Raw genomic sequence first — 21,173 nt, 5'->3', positions numbered from 1 at the left:
AAAGTTTTATAAGTGAAAATCCTGCTTCAGGCATGAATGGAGAAAGTGCAGACTCCAACAGGCAAATTCTTTGCCATCCCATCTCCTGAGTCCCAGAAATCCCGTTGATCTGGGCTAATAAATTTCCCTGAGCCCTAGACATTCTCTTGGCCCTTATCCCAAGCTCACATAAGAAGCTATTTCATAGACGAAGTTCTTATTTACAGTTACTCAACTCCCATAATATTTTATCTGAGGTGGCATTTTTAACACTCCCCTCCCCAATACTGGATGAACTGTCTCTTTCTTTGCTTTATAGGTTTGTAACTAATCTAGTTAAAATCCCATAAATATTGGGATGTTTCTGTGCTCCCCATTCAGACAGGAGGCTGGCTGAGGAAAAAGTCCATTCGCATTAAAATGGTGGTGACATCCAGACTGGAGCTGACAATTAGTTCATTTTCTAAGGCTACTGTCACCGTGCCAGCTGCCCTTCAGGAGCTGACTGTGCATCAACTGTGCAGCCTCCTAAATGTGTGATACTTGGGCAAGAGTGTCCATAAAACCCATTGAGAGTCACCAGTCCTTGCCAGGTCTCACAGAGGGTTAATGTGCTGTTTGCTACCCCTGGGGGGCCCAGGCAGGAGCTTTTGCTTTACTGCAGCCCTGTGTGCCACTCCAGCATCAAGGGATGTGGGGGTCATAAATGCAGGGAATGTGGCTCCAGGGAGCAGCCAGCAGGCTGCCTCAGGCCAGCAGGACTGCTGGAATCAGTGAGTCTCAGTTTGGGTCCCGCATGGTCGGGTTTGCTTGAGCCAGAGCTCACAACTGATGTGCAGCAAAGAGGAGGGAGAGGGCCATAAATGAAAAACCAGGGCTGTGGTTCAGCTTGCAAAGCAAAGATGGTGCTGCTCTGCCCCTTCTCCTGGATGTGCAATGGCCCCGAGTGCTGCTGTGGCAGTGCCAGTCCTCAGCCCAGGATCCCCCTTCTCTTGGCACCCTCCTTTCTTGATGCTCCCTGGGCAATGGGGTGGTCTGTGCATCCTTGTCCCAAAAGGAGCTGGCAGGCAAGGGAGCTGCAGCCAGGGCTCGAAGGAAAGGCAGCCCCTCACCCCTCTGCTGGAGGGCTCCAGGAAGGAGAAGTGCTGAGCTGCTTTCACCACCATGGTGCTGTCCTGCACTGATATGGGACAGCCCCAGCCCCATGTGCCACCAGGATGGCACGTCACCTGCAGTCAGGAAAGATGTCCTTGGCAGGTAAAGCTGGGGAGAAAGCAAAACCATCTCACCAGGACTCCTGACTTTCTCACACACATGACATGATATATATTTAATCATAAAGTGCTCAGCTATCCCTAAGACAGGCTTCTGCTTCCTAATTCCACTTTTTCTTCAACAGAAAACTTTTATGAGAAGTTTATCAGCCCAAGATCTCCTTTTAAAAGTTCAGGGGGTTTTTCTTTCAAAAGCTGCCAACTATTTAATCAGATTACTGAAATAAACTCACTTCTCAACCAAGGATAACTTCTGAAGAAATCTGAGAGAGGCAGATGCAGCCACCCATTCCTTGGGAACATTCCAAAACCCAAATGTCAGTTGTTTCAGTTAATCAATGTGTGCTAATTAATTGATGCCATTAATTTTGACCAGATATATCAGCCTTAATGTCAGTATAATGAAAGGGAAGCTAATCCTCATAAAATACCTCAGCCAATGTCAAAACGAGTTATTAAAAAAATCTTGAACGTGGAAGTGGGTTCCCAACCATTCCTGTCAGCATCTCAAGTGTGTGGGAGGTGTGTCCAACCTGTTGGGTGGGGAGGGCTCTGCACATTTTGCTTTCCCCACAGCATTTGGTTCCTCTCGGCTTTTAGAAATATTCCTCCGGATAAACATCCAGGATCTCAGCCATGGTCCTGAGCCCCAGCTCCTTGTCTGTGGAAAACCACAAGCACTGCATTCTGGCTTGCATCCCCACCTACCCAGGCTTCCCATGCACAGGGTTTGCTGCCCTGCTCTGCTCACTCCTGAACTCTTTATTGCACTCCCTACCTTCATCAGGGGCATTTCAGCAACAACCATCCTCTCCTGCCAGAAGAACTGCCCATGACTGTCCCTCTCCCCGGTACATAAGAGAGGAAACACTTACTGCACATCCCTACTATCCAGTCCCCTATTTTTGAAGTATGTAAGGCCTGAAATGTAGAGTTTGGGATTTTGCACCAGCTAATATTAATAGAAACATTCTCAGGATTTTTTCCCCCCCAGTGTAAATGGAACACTTTTATTTTTTTAAGCATGTCCCTGCAGAACTCCCAGGCCAAACACTGCAGCATTGTACCTGCCTGGGGAGCACGCTATAAACACATCTGTCTAGCTGCTCTGTCAGGCCCACTGAGCTTTCTATAAACCAGGAAAAGTAAACCTGTACATTAAATATTTACTGTTTTCAGTGTGTATAATCTAGAAGTGTTTTTAGCAGCACAAGCAAGGCACAATTTTAATCAATGATTTTTATTTTGACACGGCACTGTTAAAGGCTGCATGGGTACATCCTTGGAACCAGAGGCTCTCCTCTCACAGCCAGCTACAAACATTATCATGTTATCACACACTGCTCACCTGAAAGACCCATCCTATCCACCACTTTTCTGCCCTGATCCTAAATTATCCTCTGAGATCTGATCTCATGGAGGGGGCTAATAGAAGCAGACTCCAGGCTGTCCAGAGAGGACAGTGGCAAACTCGTGGTTGAGTGTGTACAAGAGAACAGAGATGGATGCAAAGTGCTAAAAGAATTAAAATACAAAAGCAAACTTATCTGAAAGTAAATAGCTGGTAGCCAGCACTAATTTTCTTTTACAATTAGTATATCAGCTAGCTTTTAATGCTTGCTCCATGCAGAAGAGCTTCTGGTTTCATCTCAACACTGACCCTAGGAGCCATAACTTAAGTACAACAGGAATAGTTATGTTAATGCAGTCATAAAAAAGTCTCTGCACCAAAGTCTGCTGATAGCCTCTGCTAACCTCCTACTTCCTGAGAACACTGGTGGCTGGGAAAGCAGTGGGCAGGAGACAGGCTTCCTGGCTGGCTCAAAGAGGTGGCCTTCTCCCTGAGGCTCTGCACACAGCTGCTGGAAGGAGCCCATGTGTGCACCCTTCCTCAGAGCAGCCCTCACCACCTTGCTCCCTCCAGTTTTATTTTAGCCCCTAGCAGAGAGAAGATAAAGATTCCATTCATATAGTTTCTTCTTTGCTCACCTAGAAAAATCATCCCAACCAGTCCCCATAACAAGACAAATTTTTTTTGTTTGTATGCTAGTCAAGTCAAGAGATGGTTTAGCACTTCTTCCCCATCACAGGCATGTAACACTGGGATGGGCAGCTATTTGCACATTCTTGGATCATCACCCCATTTCCACAAGCATTCTTAAGGCACATACATGATCTGCTGTCTGCCTGCAAGTCCTCCCTATCTGCAAGGATGACATCGTGTCTAATTATTTGTCTGCTATTGATTTTTCCACTGCACTATCACAGACTGGAAGCAAGAGGCAGAAGTAACTAATTTCCAGCAGTGGAGTGTCCCTGGGGGAGGTGGTGCCTGGCTTCCTTGCACCACTTAGCTCATGAAATAAGCATGCCCAAGAGAAGAACACAGCTAGCTGCCACTGCTAGGTGCTCACAAAACATACTGGGGGGAAAAGGGTAGGAGTCCAGATGGAGCAGAATAGAAATGAACAGTAATGCAGCAAACACAGCTAAGGTCTCACTGTGTTTTAGTAACAGAAAATGAGTACATAGCAGAGAATGAGTAATGATTTTGGACAAAGCCAACAGGCACCTTAGGGGATTCTGAAATTAATCCAGTGACATTTCCAGCAGCTAGCCTGGAAAGTGCAGTAAGTGACAGAAAGCACTGTGTGGCAGAACACGTTCAGCATCCTGCCAGAGCAGGCTTGTCCTCCCATTTGTGTGCAAAGAAAAAATAATTAATCAATACTTCCTTAATTTTTCAAGAAAACATCTACAAAAACTTGCTAATACAATTAAAGGCTAGGCAACTCCTTTGAATGCCCACAAATCAGTGAGAGAAAACTATTCTGTCAGGTCATAACCAGCAGGGAGGGAGGGAGGGAAAGCATCAGCAGGAAGGCAAAGGGTTCCCATACCCATAACACAGACTAACCTTAAGGAAATGTAGTTATGATTATTAATTATAATGAAAGAAAGCACCTTTGGGAAAAGAAGAGTTTGTAATATATCTCAAATGTAGACAAGGAAAAGAAACAAACCTGAACCTACCAGAGAGTGTGCGTTCTGAGCAGACAGTCCCACAAGGCAGACTCAAGCAGGAGCTGGTTGTCTCCAAGGTGCAGTTAGGCTGTAGACTAAGGCAGACTGCAGCTGACAACCATTACAGATCACAGCCTGGAAGTGTGCTTTGATCAAGGATTTCTCAGGCACAGCCCAATTGACTGCAATCTCAGGTTCAGCTGGCTCCAGTAACTCCTTGAGATCATGAGCAACTTTCTTCTGAGCTTGGTTATTTTGTCTTAGCTGCTGTCAGTGCACACACACAGCTCCACTGGGAAATCCTGCACTCTGAAGACCAAAGTTTAAAGTTAAGATGTTTTCACTGAGGTCACTTGGGATGATGAATTCTCTGCAGTGAGATCTCTGCCTGAGACCTTTGTCTCAGCAGATGCTGGGAAAGAACCTGTGTATGCCCCTGACACCTCAGCCTCCTTCATGTGAGTCATGAGACAGCTGTGAATTCTTTTCTGGAATTTATAAAGAGATTACAGGCTATATTGCTACATTCTGCAAGCTTCATGAATGCATGGGATGAAAACAATAGACATAACTAATACATGTGTAGCTAGGACCACCTGATGATTTTTATTTTGTGGCATGGAGAGACAGCCCACAATAGTCTCAGCATTGCAAACTTCAGCTATAGGGAGGTGCTTGTTGCAAACTGCACCTTCTGGATGTAGCCTAGCATTGAAGTACACCTGCATGAGAGTAGATGACCATGTGTAAGTAATTTATTCATCTCACTGAGGTAATAGTAGTCATTGGTGCTGAAGTTAATGTCAGATCCTTGAATGACCATGACAAAGGTGTTTTGAGTCTCTGACTGGGGAGGAACTAAGCATGAGCTGGCTGTAACTGCTGCATGTTTCTGCATCCAGCTTGGTGTGAGGAAGCCATGGAGTACAGACACACAGCACAACAGGGGTTCAACAGGAGCATGCCAACCCTGACTGTCAGCAGGGATGCTTCCTGCCTCTGTCACATTGCTGTGTCCCTCATGTCCATGTAAGTTGCAGGTATCCTTGTATCCATGTAAGCTGCAACTATGGCCATGCAGTTCACACACCAAAGAAGAAATAAGCACAACTGAATATGACATCAGATTTTCCTTCTCTGTTTCCCTGCTGGATGAGGAGGCTCACAAGTCCCCCTTGCACTTCCATACAATGGGAACCTCTATGACACCTTGACAGCAGCCAGGGGAAAATGCAGCACACTTACAAAGCACAATGTCTCTCACTGCACAAATACTACAAAGCAAACCCCACATATTAGAAACCACAAGTAAGGCACAGACTGTACAAAAACTGACAGGCATGAGCTTAGCTGAAGGGAGGGCAGTAGGGAAGAGGAAGAAAACAAATAGGAAATGCCATACTCAAAAGAATTCAGCATAAACTCTGAGCAAATCAAAGCAAGGAAAAACTTCTGAACCCGCTTGAATTTTAGCTGCCGAAGCCTCCTGGCTACTTGGCCGCTCTGCCTGTGCATTGCTATGCTTAATTTGCCCCACTGGATTTGCACCTCCTGTGAGTGACTGAGAGGAGCCATTGAGTCAGGGAGGACTGATTTAGTGCAGCAGGAACCGGCGGCCTGGCAGAGGCTGCGGGAGAGGCCCAGCCCAAGGTAGGTAAACACTGTCGTGGTTTCACCCGGCAGGCACTGAGCACCACAGAGCTGCTCACGGGCTGCAGCGGCCTGGGGGAGGGAATGGGGAGCACCAGGACAGCCCATGGCTCACACAGAGACACTTAACACAACAGAAAAGGATGCAAAGGAATAGTAAAAAGGAACATACAAAACAAGTGATGCCCAACACAATTTCCCACCATCCTCTGACCAGTGTCCAGCCAGTTCCCAAGCAGGGGCCCTGGCCAGCTTCCCCCTAGTTTACATACTGACCATGTGTCATATGATGATACAGAATGTCCCTTTGGCCAGTTGGGATCAGCAGTCTCTGCTGTGTCTTCTCCCAGCTTCTTGTGCTTCCCAGCCTCGTTGGTGGGGTGGGGGGGAGGAGCTGAAAAGTCCTGAACTTTGTGCAAGCACTGCCCAGCAACAACTGAAACAGTGGGCTATCAACAGTCTTCTCATCCTAAATCCAAAACACAGCAATGTACCAGCTACTAGGAAGAAAATTATCCCAGCCAAAACTAGGACATAGCAGAGGAGGGAAGGATGTGGTGGAACAACAAAAAAGAAAAGAAAGAACAGGAGAGATGGAGGAAACACACAGCAATGGATCTGCAAAAGAGAATGAGAAAGAGGAAATTAAACACAGTACAGAAATAGGGCTGGATGCTGGATTTAGTAAGATTTTTCTCCAGAGTCCACATGGTTGTAAGCCTCTGGTGTGCTCCAGTTTGGGGCTGGATACTTACTGCCAGTGGGAGCACCCAGAGAGCCTCTGTCCCACACAACCTTTCTGGCTGCTCCATGGTCCCTACGTACAGCTGTGAAGAACTGTTGCTGGGTGGAGGGAAATTATTTTATTCAGTTATTTTATTCTTGATTTGTTTCTCTGGAAAGTCCTTTCCCCGGAGAGACACAGGCCTGTGAAAATGACAGGATATACTCAGTAAATCTGTAATAGCTACAATGTAAGCCAACAGCATCAAATTCCTGCTTTGCATTAGCCAAGGTCCCAGTGATTCCCTACAGCACTAAAAGTGAGAAACCAGTGAAGTACTCTTCATGACATGAAGCAGGGGCTATTTCCCAGTAGGCAAACAAAGTTTACTTACTGGGAACTGTAAATTACACTGAACAAAATCTAAAAAAGGAAGATATTCCAAACTTCTTCCTGTTTCCTGATGTACATCCAGGATAGGTAGGCACAGCCTGGAGTGCAAATGCTGGGTCATGGTTTGAGATAGGGAAGTGTGTGCAGGGAAAGGGTCACAGACTTACCTGAACTCCAAACAAACTCAACCTATCTCAAGTGTTGTCAACTACTTGAAATTCAGGACAGGTTTGTTAAAAGGTTCTTCAAAGCTTTTGAAGTGACCTTTTCTTGAGCAAATGTAGGTTCAGTTGGTTTCCCATCAGAGTTGTGTGAATGTGTGGTAAGACATGAAACCAAGTGAGAAAAGGCACTATTCATTGACTTTTCCTGTGGCATTTGCTGAATGTCATAAATCAAAGCAAATGCTCCATGCATGTCCTTAAATTAAATGTAATTAAGCAAACAAGTGTTTGCATAAATCCCTGAAAAGCAAAACTGGCCAATTTATACACACAATAGTGTGTTAGCTTCTTTTTTTTCAAAATTTTAGACTTTTTTTGAAAATTTTCATTAATCAAGGTGTTGAATCACAAACATTTTCCTCCTCATCATAATGCTGCTGTGTAAAGAGCTATCCTGGGAAAAAAGTACCAGTCAGGTTCCCTATCTAAAAAAGTACTTTGGATTTTTAAAACTAAAGTACCACAGTTTACAGTACACCTGTAAAACTAAGACATAGTGGATAAAAAAACCAACATAGTGGATAGCTTGAAGTCCAGAGCCCTGCTGCTCCTTGTCACCAGCTGGGGCTCAGCTGAATCAGCAGGGATGGAAAGTCATTACTACCATTACTGGCAGCCATCAGAGCTTGCTGGTGGTCTGTCTCCAATTCTTGATGGACACATAAAATAATTTCTGCCATCAGAAATGGCACTACATGGTACATATTGGCAATTTCCAGAGAGCTGCTTATCACTAAGGACTGGTTTTCCCTCTCAGCTGTTGTTTTTTCTGGCCAAATTTTGAGGCATACAAGTAATGAACAAAACCACTGCCACTTTCTGAAGCACAAGTTCTGGGCAAAGTGTTCATGGAGCTTTCATCCCAACACCTTTTCCAACCCCCAAACCACCACAAAGTAAAGCGTCAAGTCAATTTACTTAAATGAAAAGAAAACCATCAAGACAAGAAACTGAGGAGGGGAAAAACCCTACAACGGGAACTCTCGATCGGGCCTGGCCCGGGCAGGGCCTGGCGGCGGCCGGGAGGAGGGTCTGCAGTGCTGAGGACACGGCCAGGGCCGCGGGGACATCCCTCAGGAGGAGGAGCAGGAGGAGCCGGGCTCCGCAGCCCGGCCGGCAGCGTCATCCTGTCCCCTGCGGGACACCCGTGGCACCGCCCCGTCCCCGGGGTCACGGCATCGCTCAGCGGAGAGGCTGCCCCGTCCACAGCGCCCACCCCGCCTGGTCCCAGCCCCCAGCCAGTCCGGTCCGGCCCCGCGCCGCCCGCGGAGCCGCTGCGGGGCCGGGGGCAGAGCCAGGGACAGCGCCGGAGGCAGCGGCTCCGGGCTGTCCTCACGGCCCCCGTGCCGGGCCGGCAGCGGCAGGTGCGCGGTGGCGAGGCGAGACCAGCCGGCGCTGCCGCCGAGCATCCGCAGCGCTCCCGCCGCCCCGGACGGGCTCCCCCGACCTGCGGCCCCGGCAGGGTCCCACAAGGTGCCTCATCATTCCCGCACGGGGAACAGCACACGGGCCCGCGGCACTTACCGGAGCCCTGCGCACCGTCCTTGCTGTCACCCACCGGGCAGGCGACGAGACGACCGGGCTCGGCTCCTCCGAGCGGCGGGGCTGCGGCTGCCTCCCCTCCCCGGGTGCCCGTCCCCGGCGGGCGGCACGCAGGGACACCCGCTGTACGGGAATGCCGCAGCCAGGTTAATCACATCCCTCCTGTCCGCATCCCCCCCACCCGCTGTCCCCCTCGCCCTCTCCCCCTCCACTTTTCATGACCTTTGGAGGGGGTTTTGCAAGCTTTCGCCTCTCTTTTGAATCCGCTTCTCTACCTTCCAGCCTTGAAGGCGACAAGAAAAACCCCAAACTCGTGTTGGGAACAGTAATCTCATTTGCAAAGAAAAATCCCTGGAATGGGGACTCATTGTAACGCCTTTGGGCAGCAGACCCAACTGCTGGGCTACTTCAATAAAGAAGCGAACTGCAGCAGAATGCCAGTTGGCTCCTCCAGCAGAGTTCTCCTAAATCATGATAGACAGATTGCGTGAAAATCAGGAATTCCAAAGAATTTCCTGCCCTGGGAACAGAAGTTAGGGCTATATTTAACAACATCTGAAGCTGTCAAGAATGCTTTGTGGTTGGATAACAGAGCAGAAAAATGTGAAAAATGCGGGCTACTGCTATACCAAATATGGAAATATTGTTACGTCTGGGGTCTAAATCCCATCTGGAAGTACTTACAGCCAGGAAAAGAAAAGACGCCACAACAGAAGCTGAAACTCTCCTCCCTATCCCCAAATATTAAACTTCAACGAGGCAATACAATTCAAGGGCGCCCAACCTGAGTGGGGGACAGAGAACCCAGGGACACACAGGCTGAGGGAGGCTGAGGGGGGCTGGTCACTGCGTGCTCATCCCGTTCCTGGCCGGGAAGTCGAGCCCCGGTGCCGCCGGGCATCTCCCGGGCTCCGCCGCGCCGGGAACCGCTCGGACGCTCGCTCGCACCGCAGCAGCAGCGCGGAGCGAACCCCGGCACGGCCGGGTGACCCTGCGGGCCATGTCACAGCGCGGAGCAGCCGCGGGCCCTCACGGCGGCCCGGGGAGCTCCCCCGCCGCTGCCCGCGCAGGTGGCCGGTCGCGGGGCGCCACCGGCACAGCCCCGGGTGCGAAGGGCCCCTGCGGCCGCGCTCTGTGTGAGGGGAGCGGGGCGCAGACCCCGCGTAAGGCGGAGAGGCCTCCGCGCCCCCCGCGCGGCCCGGCCGGGCCGGGACCCCCCGCGGCTGCGCCGGCGGCCGCGAGCGGGAGACGGGGCGGGGCGGGGCGGCCGCGGCGCGCGCCAGCCGCATTCCTGGGATGCCGCGAGCGCTGGACGCGGCCGCGGCCCGGAACGCGCGACGTCAGCGCCGCGGCGCACGCGGCGGCCCCGCGCCCTATATAAGGCGGTGGCGCCCGCCGCCGCCTCAGACCGCGCCGGCCGCGCTCCCGCTCTCACTCGCACGGGCTCCCGTTGCACCGGCGCTGGACATGGGCTCCGCGGGCACCCGGCCCGCTCTGGCGGCCGCTCTCCTCTGCCTGGCCCGCCTGGTAAGTGCCGCGGTTCTTCCCGCGGTCCGGGAGAAGAGAGAGGGAGGGAGAGGAGGCGGGTCGGGTGGCTCCGCTCGGCTCCCGGCGCTCACCGGACGCTCCGCTCCTCTCCGCAGGCTCTGGGCTCGCCCTGCCCCGCCGTGTGCCAGTGCCCGGCGGCCGCACCGCAATGCGCCCCGGGCGTGGGGCTGGTGCCGGACGGCTGCGGCTGCTGCAAGGTCTGCGCCAAGCAACTGAACGAGGACTGCAGCCGATCGCAGCCCTGCGACCACACCAAGGGGCTGGAGTGCAACTTCGGGGCCAGCCCCGCCGCCCTGAAGGGCATCTGCAGAGGTAAGCGGCGACCCCGCTCCTCCGGGACGGACCCCGCGCCCCGCGGTGCCGGGGTTCGGTAATTTCGAGCCCATGTATGGTTATGCTTTGTTGTCGGTAGCTTGGCAGAAAGGCACATGACTTCAGCAGTCTGGAATGCGATTCAGTATGTCTGGGCTCCGCTAAACGCACATAAGGAAAAGTGATTCCTGACTAAGTTATTGTTCTGGCCCCGCGTCCCCGGGGGGTTGTAGGGAGCTCCGCCGTACATTGAGTTTAACAGACCAGCAAATACCTGTGCTTAAACCAGCGATTCCCGCCGCTCACCCCCTTCTTTCCCTTCCTGTTGATCTCTGCAGCACAGTCCGAGGGAAGACCGTGTGAATATAACTCCAAAATCTACCAGAACGGCGAGAGCTTCCAGCCGAACTGTAAACACCAGTGTACGTGCATAGATGGAGCTGTGGGCTGCATCCCGCTCTGCCCGCAGGAGCTCTCTCTTCCCAACCTGGGCTGCTCCAGCCCCAGGCTGGTCAAAGTCCCCGGGCAGTGCTGCGAGGAGTGGGTCTGTGACGAAAGCAAGGATGCACTGGAGGAGCTGGAAGGCTTTTTCAGCGAAGAGTTTGGTCCGGATGATTCCGAAGGCGAATTAACCAGGAACAATGAGCTAATTGCCATTGTGAAGGGAGGCCTGAAAATGCTACCCGGTGAGTGTAGGTTTATCTGCGTGACAGTTAAGGGGAGGAGACTAGAGGGTGGCTAAAACTTAGACCCCTTAGACCCCAAGGGAAAGACAAAAACCTAGTGAGAGAATATATTTAGACTAACCCCTCCTTTTCTTTGCCAGTTTTTGGATCCGAGCCACAAAGCCGAACTTTTGAGAATCCCAAATGCATCGTGCAAACAACCTCTTGGTCCCAGTGCTCAAAGACGTGCGGAACTGGCATCTCCACCAGGGTGACAAATGACAATCCTGACTGCAAACTCATCAAAGAGACCAGGATATGTGAAGTGAGGCCATGTGGCCAGCCCAGCTATGCCTCCCTAAAGGTAAATACACTCTTCTGGTGTTCCTCTTCTCTCTAAGTTGCTTCAGGTAGAGGGTAAAGGCTGGAAAAGAATCTCCTGCTAATAATGTGATTGCCTTTCCTTTGCAGAAGGGAAAGAAATGTACCAAGACAAGGAAGTCCCCCTCCCTGGTGAAGTTTACTTACGCTGGCTGTTCCAGTGTGAAGAAGTACCGGCCCAAGTACTGCGGCTCCTGCGTGGATGGCAGGTGCTGCACACCCCAGCAGACCAGGACTGTCAAGGTCAGGTTCCGCTGTGATGATGGGGAAACCTTCACCAAGAGTGTCATGATGATCCAGTCCTGCCGCTGCAGCTACAACTGCCCACATGCCAGTGAAGCCTATCCCTACTACAGACTAGTCAACGACATCCATAAATTTAGGGACTAACTTGTGGTGGGGGTGGGATGCAAAACACAATTTTGAAGTACCCAGCCATGGAGAAAGGACTTTTGATGGAAGTGGTGCCTTGCCCATTTGAGGGCAACATTGAGATGTTACAGGAGTGCACTGTGCAACTGGACACTAATGCAACAGAGATTTAAGCATACTTAAAGCTTCATAGTACTGGAGCAACTTTACTGCTTCTTTTTGGAGCACCTTATCTAATTATATACTGTTTTCTGTTTGTAAGTGATCAGATTAATGTTTTGTTCCGGTTATGAAAACTTTTCTGTCCTGTTCAATTTAACACTATGCTTCTTCCCCTTCCTTCAATCTTCTCCCACCCTTTCCCAACTAAGTTGGAAGTTACATTCCTTCCTGAGGTGGGCACCTGTGGGGTGTTCACAGTGGCAGCTATTATGTACCAACTGTAGTTTAATGGCAAACAGAAATCAGTTGTTTTAAAGCTGAGTATTTTATTTATCAAACTGTAGCTTTTTGTTCGTTTGTTTGTTTCCTCTGAGGTTTTTTTTACCCCTTCCAGCCCCTGTAATACTGGAATAAGTTGTAAATGATTTTAATTTTATATTCAATGAATTAAAAGAATTTATTTATGGAATTAATCATTTAATAAAGAAATATTTACCTAACTACTCTTAGTAGAGTATTCTGATAGGCAACAGGCTTAAATATAGCATATGCAAGAGGTTTCTGTAAAAACTTGGAATTCTGAAAAGTTTGGATTCTCTGAAAGCAAGGTCTGCTGCAGATGCAGAAATGGACTAAAGAGCCAAGTTTAATTCTTTGGATAAATGATGTTTTGAAGGAGTGTCTGCAGTCTGCAACCCCATGCTTTAGAAAGTATAGAAACATAGAAAGAGCTTCTTGGCACTGAATGCAAATCTTTGATAGACTGTCAGATTATTCAAGCTGTCCTGGAATTTCCAACATAAGGTACTTCATTAGAATGCAGTGCATGCACGGTGATGTTGAACATTGGGGTGAAAACGGTCATCAGGTCTCACGTTTTTGGTGGCTGGTTTTTGCAAATTAATACATTTCTATGGCAGAGGAATGCTTCCTACAGGCTGCAGGAGGTAGTTTGCTTTCACTAAATTCAAATTAAATGAGCTTGAAGCAATGACTTTTGTTAATCCTAATAACACAGTGATGAAAAGTAAACATATAGTTAACAAAAGAATGTGAGGAATTTCAAGTACTAGTCCCAGAGTAGAAACTAGTAGTACTAGAGTAGAAAGCAAGGGAGCTACTCTTTTCCTCACTTCCCCTTCCCAATTTTAAATATGCAATTACACTTTACGTTGTGGGACACAGATGACATTTGGCTAAGCAAGGGAGCTTGCTGGCATGCAATAAAAAATGACATTTAAAGAAATGAACTAGAGCAGGATCTGAGAATGCATCCAACGCTGCACACTTAGGCTAACTTCTGGTTAGCCTAAAGCTGTGCTACAGATAAGACTGACAGGAAACCTGCAACAGGGTATTATTTTCTTCTTGTGTGGGTATTTCTCTGTCAAAAGATTCTCCCACACTCTTCAGCAAGAAAGACACTGCACATAAAAAACAGACTGATTTTGAGGTTTTAGAATTGTGAAGGGGTGTCATCCAGTGTCATTAGTTACAAGTAGAATTGGTTAAGGGTCAATTTTTTATTAATTAGACATAAGTATCTCAATAAAATAAATAGCCAAATATCTCAGAAGCTTATATCTGGCAGCTAATGCTTTGAGAAAGTACAGCCTTCCCTCTTTTCTGCTCAGTCAAGTTTTCTCCCTGAAGGCGTTCAAAAGTAGAACTGTTTTGGAATTCACCACCTGGCCACCAGTCTCAACTGTACCTAAACTTGTCTGTACAGTATTTGTTGACAGCAGAAGGGTGAAACTCAAGGAAGCACTTTTGTTTGGCTTCTCGGTAGATCTAGCAGTGAACACTTCACTACATCAGCCGCTGGCTGGGAAACCATCAGGTTTACTGTTGGGTTACTGTCGGGCAGGGAAGAGGATACACTGCTCCCAGCCAGCCAGCAGCTGCAGGGCATTCCTGCCACAGCCACTGTCACCACACTTGAATGACATCCATCTTCACAGCAGCACAGGTCACAGGTCCCCAGAAATCACAGGTACCTGTGACTGTACACAGAGACTGCAGCTGTGACACACGTCATGGACAAACAGTGGCCCTACTGACTCCAGCTGCAGCTCTAGCACAACCTGCCCTTGGGCTCTTCCATGGTAAGGGGTGCCTCTGTACCCTGCCACTGGAAACATGTGCTCTTGGGAGAATAAGGGCTGTAGAGGTAGGTCAGATAAATACTAAGTGAAGTTATCCTGTATAAAAAGAGTAAAATGAAACCCACTAAAAAAACCTGCAAGTCTTTCAAAGTGGAGCTGTCACTCCAACTGGTCATCACCCATATAGTCCTCTCTTCTATTTTGCATTTCACAATTACATGGCAAAACTACTTTTACAACACTATAAAGGGAATCACTGTAATTTTTTGTGTGTCATCTTTGTACTTGCTTTGAAATCTTTACATCCTCTGTTGTTCTAGCAGAATAAAAAAAACCCAAAGTAGTGGGTGTGGATATATAAAGGATTATAAACTCAAGTTTCATGAAGTGAAGCAGCAGAGCTTACAGGTAAAGTAATGAGCACAACTTGTATTTATTGTCAAAAACTAAAATATCAATATCCTGCTTCCAGAGGAATATTAGATGAGGAGTTAGGAATACGATAAATAATGTACATAACAAAAAGCTGTGCATTTGGAGCGAATTCAAACCCTGAAAGTCAAGCCACCAGCACCGTGTGGAGCTCCCTGGAGCTGAGCAGAGCCGGGGGAGTCTCAACACGCCAGGAGGGAGAGCGGCACCGCCTCAGCCTTCAGCGCAGGTTGCAGCACCGTGCCCTGCACAGAGCCCTACTGCAGCACCCTGCCTGTGCCCTGCACAGAGCCCTGCTGCAGCCACCCTGCCTGTGCCCTGCACAGAGCCCTGCTGCAGCACCCTGCCTGTGCCCTGCACAGCAGCACTGCTGCAGCCACCCTGCCTGTGCCCTGCACAGAGCCCTGCTGCAGCCACCGTGGCTGTGCCCTGCACAGAGCCCTGCTGCAGCCACCCTGCCTGTGCCCTGCACAGAGCCCTGCTGCAGCCACCCTGCCTGTGCCCTGCACAGAGCCCTGCTGCAGCCACCCTGCCTGTGCCCTGCACAGAGCCCTGCTGCAGCCACCGTGGCTGTGCCCTGCACAGAGCCCTGCTGCAGCCACCCTGCCTGTGCCCTGCACAGCAGCCACCCTGCCTGTGCCCTGCACAGCAGCACTGCTGCAGCCACCCTGCCTGTGCCCTGCACAGCAGCACTGCTGCAGCCACCCTGCCTGTGCCCTGCACAGAGCCCTGCTGCAGCCACCCAGCCTGTGCCCTGCACAGAGCCCTGCTGCAGCCACCGTGGCTGTGCCCTGCACAGAGCCCTGCTGCAGCCACCCAGCCTGTGCCCTGCACAGAGCCCTGCTGCAGCCCCCCTGCCTGTGCCCTGCACAGAGCCCTGCACAGAGCCCTGCTGCAGCCACCCAGCCTGTGCCCTGCACAGAGCCCTGCTGCAGCCACCGTGGCTGTCCGTCCTGTGCGCCCCGGTCCTTCGGCTGCTCCCTGCCCAGCCCCTGCTGGCACTGTCCCGCCGCACCGGCACGGGGCACTCGGCCGAATGCGGTGCTGCCGCCACAAGGAGCGTTTCTCACACTACAGGTTTAGGATCGAAGGAACGCGCAGCCTTGTGTTCCCCACGCTTATTTCCTTGATGGCGGTAAGCACTGTAATATCGAGGTTACGCATAAAATCTTCCCGACTATTAGTGGAGACAAAGTTTCAGCTTCCATAAGTGCTCCATGACAGGAAACATAACAAAAGCAGGAACACACAGACAGACTTCCATGACTACACAAAGTCCTTGTGGGATGCTGCCAACTCGCTCCTCTGCAGCAGCAGCAGGTGGAGGAAAAGCAGATACCATACTGACAGTGGCACTACTGAACCCTCGTGGGGCTGCAAGAATCTCTTTATCCACACAGCAATTCCTGCAGAGCCCATGGCAGATCAGTCCCCTGGGCTGCCTGACCCAGCTGACACTGTCTGGGAGCAGGCCCATCTCCCTGCTACTCGTGGGCAGCCGCTGGGCTATGCAGGAACGGGCAGTGACCCTGTGATCACTGGCATTGCTGCAGGAGGATTTCCAGTCCACTGAACCTGCATGAATCCCTCACATGTAATGAGGACTGAAACAGAAAAGTTTGCAGTGGGAAGTCATTCCTGGTTGGAAATCAAACCTACCTACACAGAAGCAGTTAAATGTGTCACACCAGAGACTTGCTCTTGCCAGATGCTTGCCAATCTGAGCTGATCCTGCAGAAATGCATGTGCACAATTTAGCTCACTTGTTTAATCAGTGAAACTATTTCGATGCAGGGCTCCAAGTGCTCAGCACACAGCAAGAGAAAGCTGTATAATTTCCCAGCTGCTCTGCCTCAAGCCAGTTCCTTTCATGTAGACATGTTCCCATTTTCACCTTCACAGTTTCTTCCTTCATATTACATAGCCACAATTAAAACAGCACACAGAAACAGGGAGGTATCACAGAGAAAGCAGTAACATAAAACTAGCTTTGGAGGTACTTAGAAATGCACTCCAATGCACAGACAACTAAACTGCATTAAGCTGCAGTGAGTGGTGTCTAGAAAATATAAATCCTGCAAAAAAAAAAACCTCCAACCAACAGAATGATATAATAAGCATCTCTCTATCATGCTGTAAAGACCAAACAAGAAACTGAAGAGATGGCATCCACTACACTATGGTTCCCCCCATAAAACTACATAGCTATGACTTCTATGTACACAATTTATATTGGAGAAGATCCTGAAAGACCCCAAGGCACCATTCACATAAGCAACTTCATCTGTCTTGAAGTACAACCACTTATGGGATGGAATGTAACAACCATCCAGGAGGAAAACATTAAACAATTTTTTTAAGTTTTCTTCTTCATGTCAGAAGAAATTCAAAGGTGGGGTGGACACATTTGCCCAGATGGGAATCCAGCTGCGACATACACATTAACTATTTCACCTCCTGACAAGTGTCAGTTTCAATCAGGATGAAAGGAATCAATTTAAGTGAGAGAAACAATCAGCAGTAGCCCGGCAGTGTTTTGAGACCACTGAATGTCAGATCAAAAGAAGCCCAGTACACCAGCCAAGTCGAAGACACCAGTTTCTCTGAAACTACTAATTTCCTTCAGCATCTCAAACCAACCAGGTTTGAGAACAACTCCTACTTAGTCTACTTGTCAAAATCAGACATCGAGATGCCATGGCTGTAAAACCAGCAGTCTGTTAGAAACTTGAAACAAGAAAATGCATTTTTCTCTAGAGGCAGGTATTTGTGCTGTAGTGGAACAATGCTGCTAAAATCAATATGGATGCCCAAGCACAGCTGAAAGTAGAGGCTGGGAAAAAAGGTCAACAAAGAGATACCACTGAGAATTTAGATCACAGAATCACAGAAATGCTAAGCTGGAAGAGACACAACAGGATCATCAAGTCCAACTCTGGGCCCTGTGCAGGAAACCCCAGGAGTCACACCATGTGCTCAAGAGCACTGTCCAAACACATCTTGAACTCTGGCAGACTGGTGTGGTCACCACTGCCCTGGGGAGCTGTTCCAGTGCCCAAACACCCTCTGGGTGGAGAAACTTCTCCTGATATCCAACCGAAACCTGCCCTGACTCAGCTTCAGGCCGTTCCCTCGGGTCCTGTCAGTGTCACTGAGCAGAGATCAGTGCCTGCTGCTCCTCTTCCCCTCCCGAGGAAGCTGTGACTGCAGTGAGCTCTGCCCTCAGTCTCCTCCAGGCTGAACAGACCCAGTGCCCTCAGCTGCTCCTCACAGCTTCCCCTCGAGGCCCTTCACCACCTTTGTTGCCCTCCTCTGGACACTCTCTGATAGTTCAGTGTCTTCCTTACATTGAGGCACCCAAAACTGCCCCCAGCACTCGAGGTGAGGCTGCCCCAGTGCAGGGCAGAGAGGGACAATCCCCTCCCTTGCCCAGCTGGTGATGCTGTGCCTGATGTCCCCAGGACATGGTTGCCCCTGTTGGCTGTGTAAAAGTGATGGGGACTTCTTGCCAAGCTTCTAATGCCACCCATCCATTCTTTTTTAGTATCTACACCTCATCCACTGACTTAATGCTTACCTCACTTTAGCACAGCTCTACTTCATATTGGCACTCTTGGCAAAACAGACAAGTTCTGGAGCTGCAATACAGACCCAGTAGAGAACCTGGAAGCAAGGAATGGAAAGGCAAAAGCAGCTTTCACAGTTGTTTCTTCCTTCTCCTTGAAGCAGAATAGGGATGATGTTTTAAAACAATTTTAAAAACAGTTTTGATTTTCCACCAGCTGAAATGATGCAGGAACCAGCCAGCTCCCAGTGTAGTCATTTATTCTCTAAAAAAAGACTCCCTCTCCCTTCTCATTTCTATTCTTCTTTCTCTGGCATATTGTTTTGACCTCATTCTGATTTGCCATGCAACCACATGAACAGCTGTACTCATGTAGCTGATACAAAAAGAAGTCTCATGTAAATGGATTAGATAAATACAAGGACTACTGTGACAGTAAATTAAAAAGGAATTAATTTCACCATTTCTATCATGAGTGCACAAAGACTTTCCCTTACTCCAAAGGTAGGCAAAACTCTTAAATATGGGAAGTGGCTTTCCATATTTTATCACTCTATTGATTTTTCCTGCCAAAAAACTCTACTATAGTAAAATATCCTGAAAATGCTTTTCTGCAGGAAAAACTAGCAGCAGTGAAATCAGGCCAGGCTAGGGGAACTTTGCTTCCAAAGCAACAACAAAAAAGCTACAGTGCACAGGACCATTGAGGGAAAGAAGCTCTTGCTACAAAAGCATCACTAGAGCAAAGTCACTGTACTATGGGTCTGTGAGACCTGCTGGGCCATACTGAGAACACACTTCTGCTAACAAATCACAGACAGCAGAACAACTACCCCTTTTTTATCTCATTTTACATGGCATCTATAACTTCCCTTTCAGTTTCAGTATTTCTATTGAGTTATTTTTGCTACCATTTCTTGTCTTGCATACATGTGACTTCTTTCCATTTCACCACAGATCTCCAGCAAATAAGACCATATGCACTACCATAGCAACATTTTAATACAAACACAGTGTAATCTTTGTTCACTGAAGTACACAGTTCATTTCTTTTTCTCTTATTAACAGAACCTGCATCTGCATACAGTTTAACTGAATGTCATAGCAACAACATAAACATCAATTCAAGATATTTTTTCCTTTGGAGGGCAGAAGAATAAATGTTTTCAGGAAAAGAGTGTGGGACTTCAAGCAGAATGAAATGTTTGTGACTAAACAGGGCCTGCAGTTACATCATCAGGGCTGTGTATTTACACTTGGAAAGCCTGCTCTTGCACGGTGTTATACATTCTCAGCTCCTACAGATGTCAACAGAGAACAGCCCTATCTGGCAGGGCAAGCACTGAATCCCAGCCATGCTGATACACAACACATAGCTGGGACTTGCTATCAGCACTCCCATGAACTCAGAAATCCAGGTCCTGCTTCAGACTGGAGTCCACGTTCTGCACTGAGTTTTCCTCTAATGCAGAGTAAAACTGCACTGTTGACTGGAGTAACACAAACTAGTCCAGTTTTTGTCTCCAAGGACCAGTGCCAGCCACACATTCTGTGGCATGACCCTCTTTTCCTCTATGGATCAACAATTCCTAATGCCAGGATAAATGTAGCAAAACTCAGAATTCCAATGTGTTCATTCAAAACTGAGCTGTTCCACTGACAGGGGGTACAACTGTTTACCCATGACAACTCAATTATGCCTCATCTCCCCAGGAAGTTCTACAAAAAAGGAAAAGAACCAAGTTCTCTCCCATGGCTGAATCAGTCCTACTTCCCAGCTATTGCTGTGTGCTTAGCTGTGCTCTATTTTTGTCCTTTAAGGTTTGTGAAAGGGATGACATCATTAAGCTTTTAATTTTTTTAAGTAGTGTTTTCATTCAAGACAAGAGCCTTTACTCTTTGTAAGCTGATAGTCCTTCAGCTCAAGCATGTTGAAAAGTCTAAACATTAAAAGAAATGCTGTAACAACACTACACAGAAATAGCTTGTTCCCTCTGTGACAAATAGTTTATAGAGGAAAATAAATGAGTAAGCATAGTAGGCATAAAATCAAGCACTCAATGCAAGCTGGTGTTGAATGACGAAGATTAAAACAACATCACACAGTTCTCATTCACAGACATGATCTGTTCTGAATCAAGGCAGAGTCCTGTAGGGATCTGTGTGTAATGGGACTACAATAGTATGTTTTCAAAATGGACAGAATGGAAGCCCTCTAGGAAGCCTCAGCTCTTTGTCTTAAATTTCTAGTTCTTGACCAGAAATTTAAAAAATACAGAAGATGCTTTTTCTCTCTTCTGTTTATTACAAGGTGCCTGTTCCAGGTTAGGTCACTAAAAAAAAAGAAAAAAGAAAAAAGAAAAAAGAGAACTTTCCTTCACTGCCTATGAAAGTGTTAAAAATATCTGCCTCCTAGCACAACAATGCATGAACTGATTAAATCAAGAACGTCATTATTATGAGGAATTATGACTAATATGAAGAATTTTGATTTCTTACTATAAAGAAAAATTGAAAAAGCTTAGGAAAACTGAATAAAATATTTGAATTGCATTTTGATTTGTATTTGATCAATCACTTCTGTTCAAACTAGTGTAATTGTAAAAATAGGTAAGCAGTAACTTAGTTGGAAAGAATGGCAAATGCTACCTTCAGTCTGACTGAACTCTGGGAGATTATTCCCAGCTTTGTCTAGGAAATTTCAGTTCTAGTAACCACCACAGGAATAATGTTTTAAAGCCTTCTTTAAGGTGTAAATCTGAAGGACAGATTCAACAGCATCTTCATTTAGAAATAAATTATGATGTGTTTTGACTCACAA

General features: G+C 48.2%; 1 protein-coding gene and 1 long non-coding RNA gene across 5 annotated transcripts; one reads left to right on the top strand and one right to left on the bottom strand.

Moving 5' to 3' along the window:
• Positions 1–2,477: 2,477 nt before the first annotated feature.
• Positions 2,478–8,963, bottom strand: LOC139594366 (uncharacterized). Of its 4 annotated transcripts, none has more exons than XR_011680615.1 (4): positions 8,793–8,963; positions 6,204–6,854; positions 4,287–4,586; positions 2,478–3,191 (listed from the first exon to the last, which is right to left on the bottom strand). It is a non-coding gene; the product is annotated as an uncharacterized lncRNA (long non-coding RNA). The 4 variants fall into 4 exon arrangements; XR_011680614.1 differs by having other exon boundaries at positions 2,478–4,586; positions 6,204–6,545; positions 6,683–6,854; XR_011680616.1 differs by having other exon boundaries at positions 2,478–4,586; positions 6,204–6,396; positions 6,683–6,854.
• A 1,195-nt stretch (positions 8,964–10,158) lies between these two features.
• On the top strand, positions 10,159–12,750 carry CCN1 (cellular communication network factor 1). The gene is made up of 5 exons (XM_071436359.1): positions 10,159–10,337; positions 10,454–10,670; positions 11,009–11,356; positions 11,497–11,699; positions 11,807–12,750. The coding sequence occupies exons 1-5, from the start codon at positions 10,278–10,280 to the stop codon at positions 12,104–12,106; spliced, it is 1,128 nt and encodes a 375-aa protein (XP_071292460.1). The 5' UTR covers positions 10,159–10,277; the 3' UTR covers positions 12,107–12,750.
• Positions 12,751–21,173: the final 8,423 nt, after the last annotated feature.

The sequence above is a fragment of the Agelaius tricolor genome, unplaced genomic scaffold (assembly GCF_023055355.1).
Source record: "Agelaius tricolor isolate 1412-34295 unplaced genomic scaffold, bAgeTri1.0.p SCAF_11, whole genome shotgun sequence".
Taxonomy (NCBI): Eukaryota; Metazoa; Chordata; class Aves; order Passeriformes; family Icteridae; genus Agelaius; species Agelaius tricolor.
The sequence above is the reverse complement of the archived record's forward strand: the minus strand, read 5'-3'. Positions and strand labels throughout refer to the sequence as shown.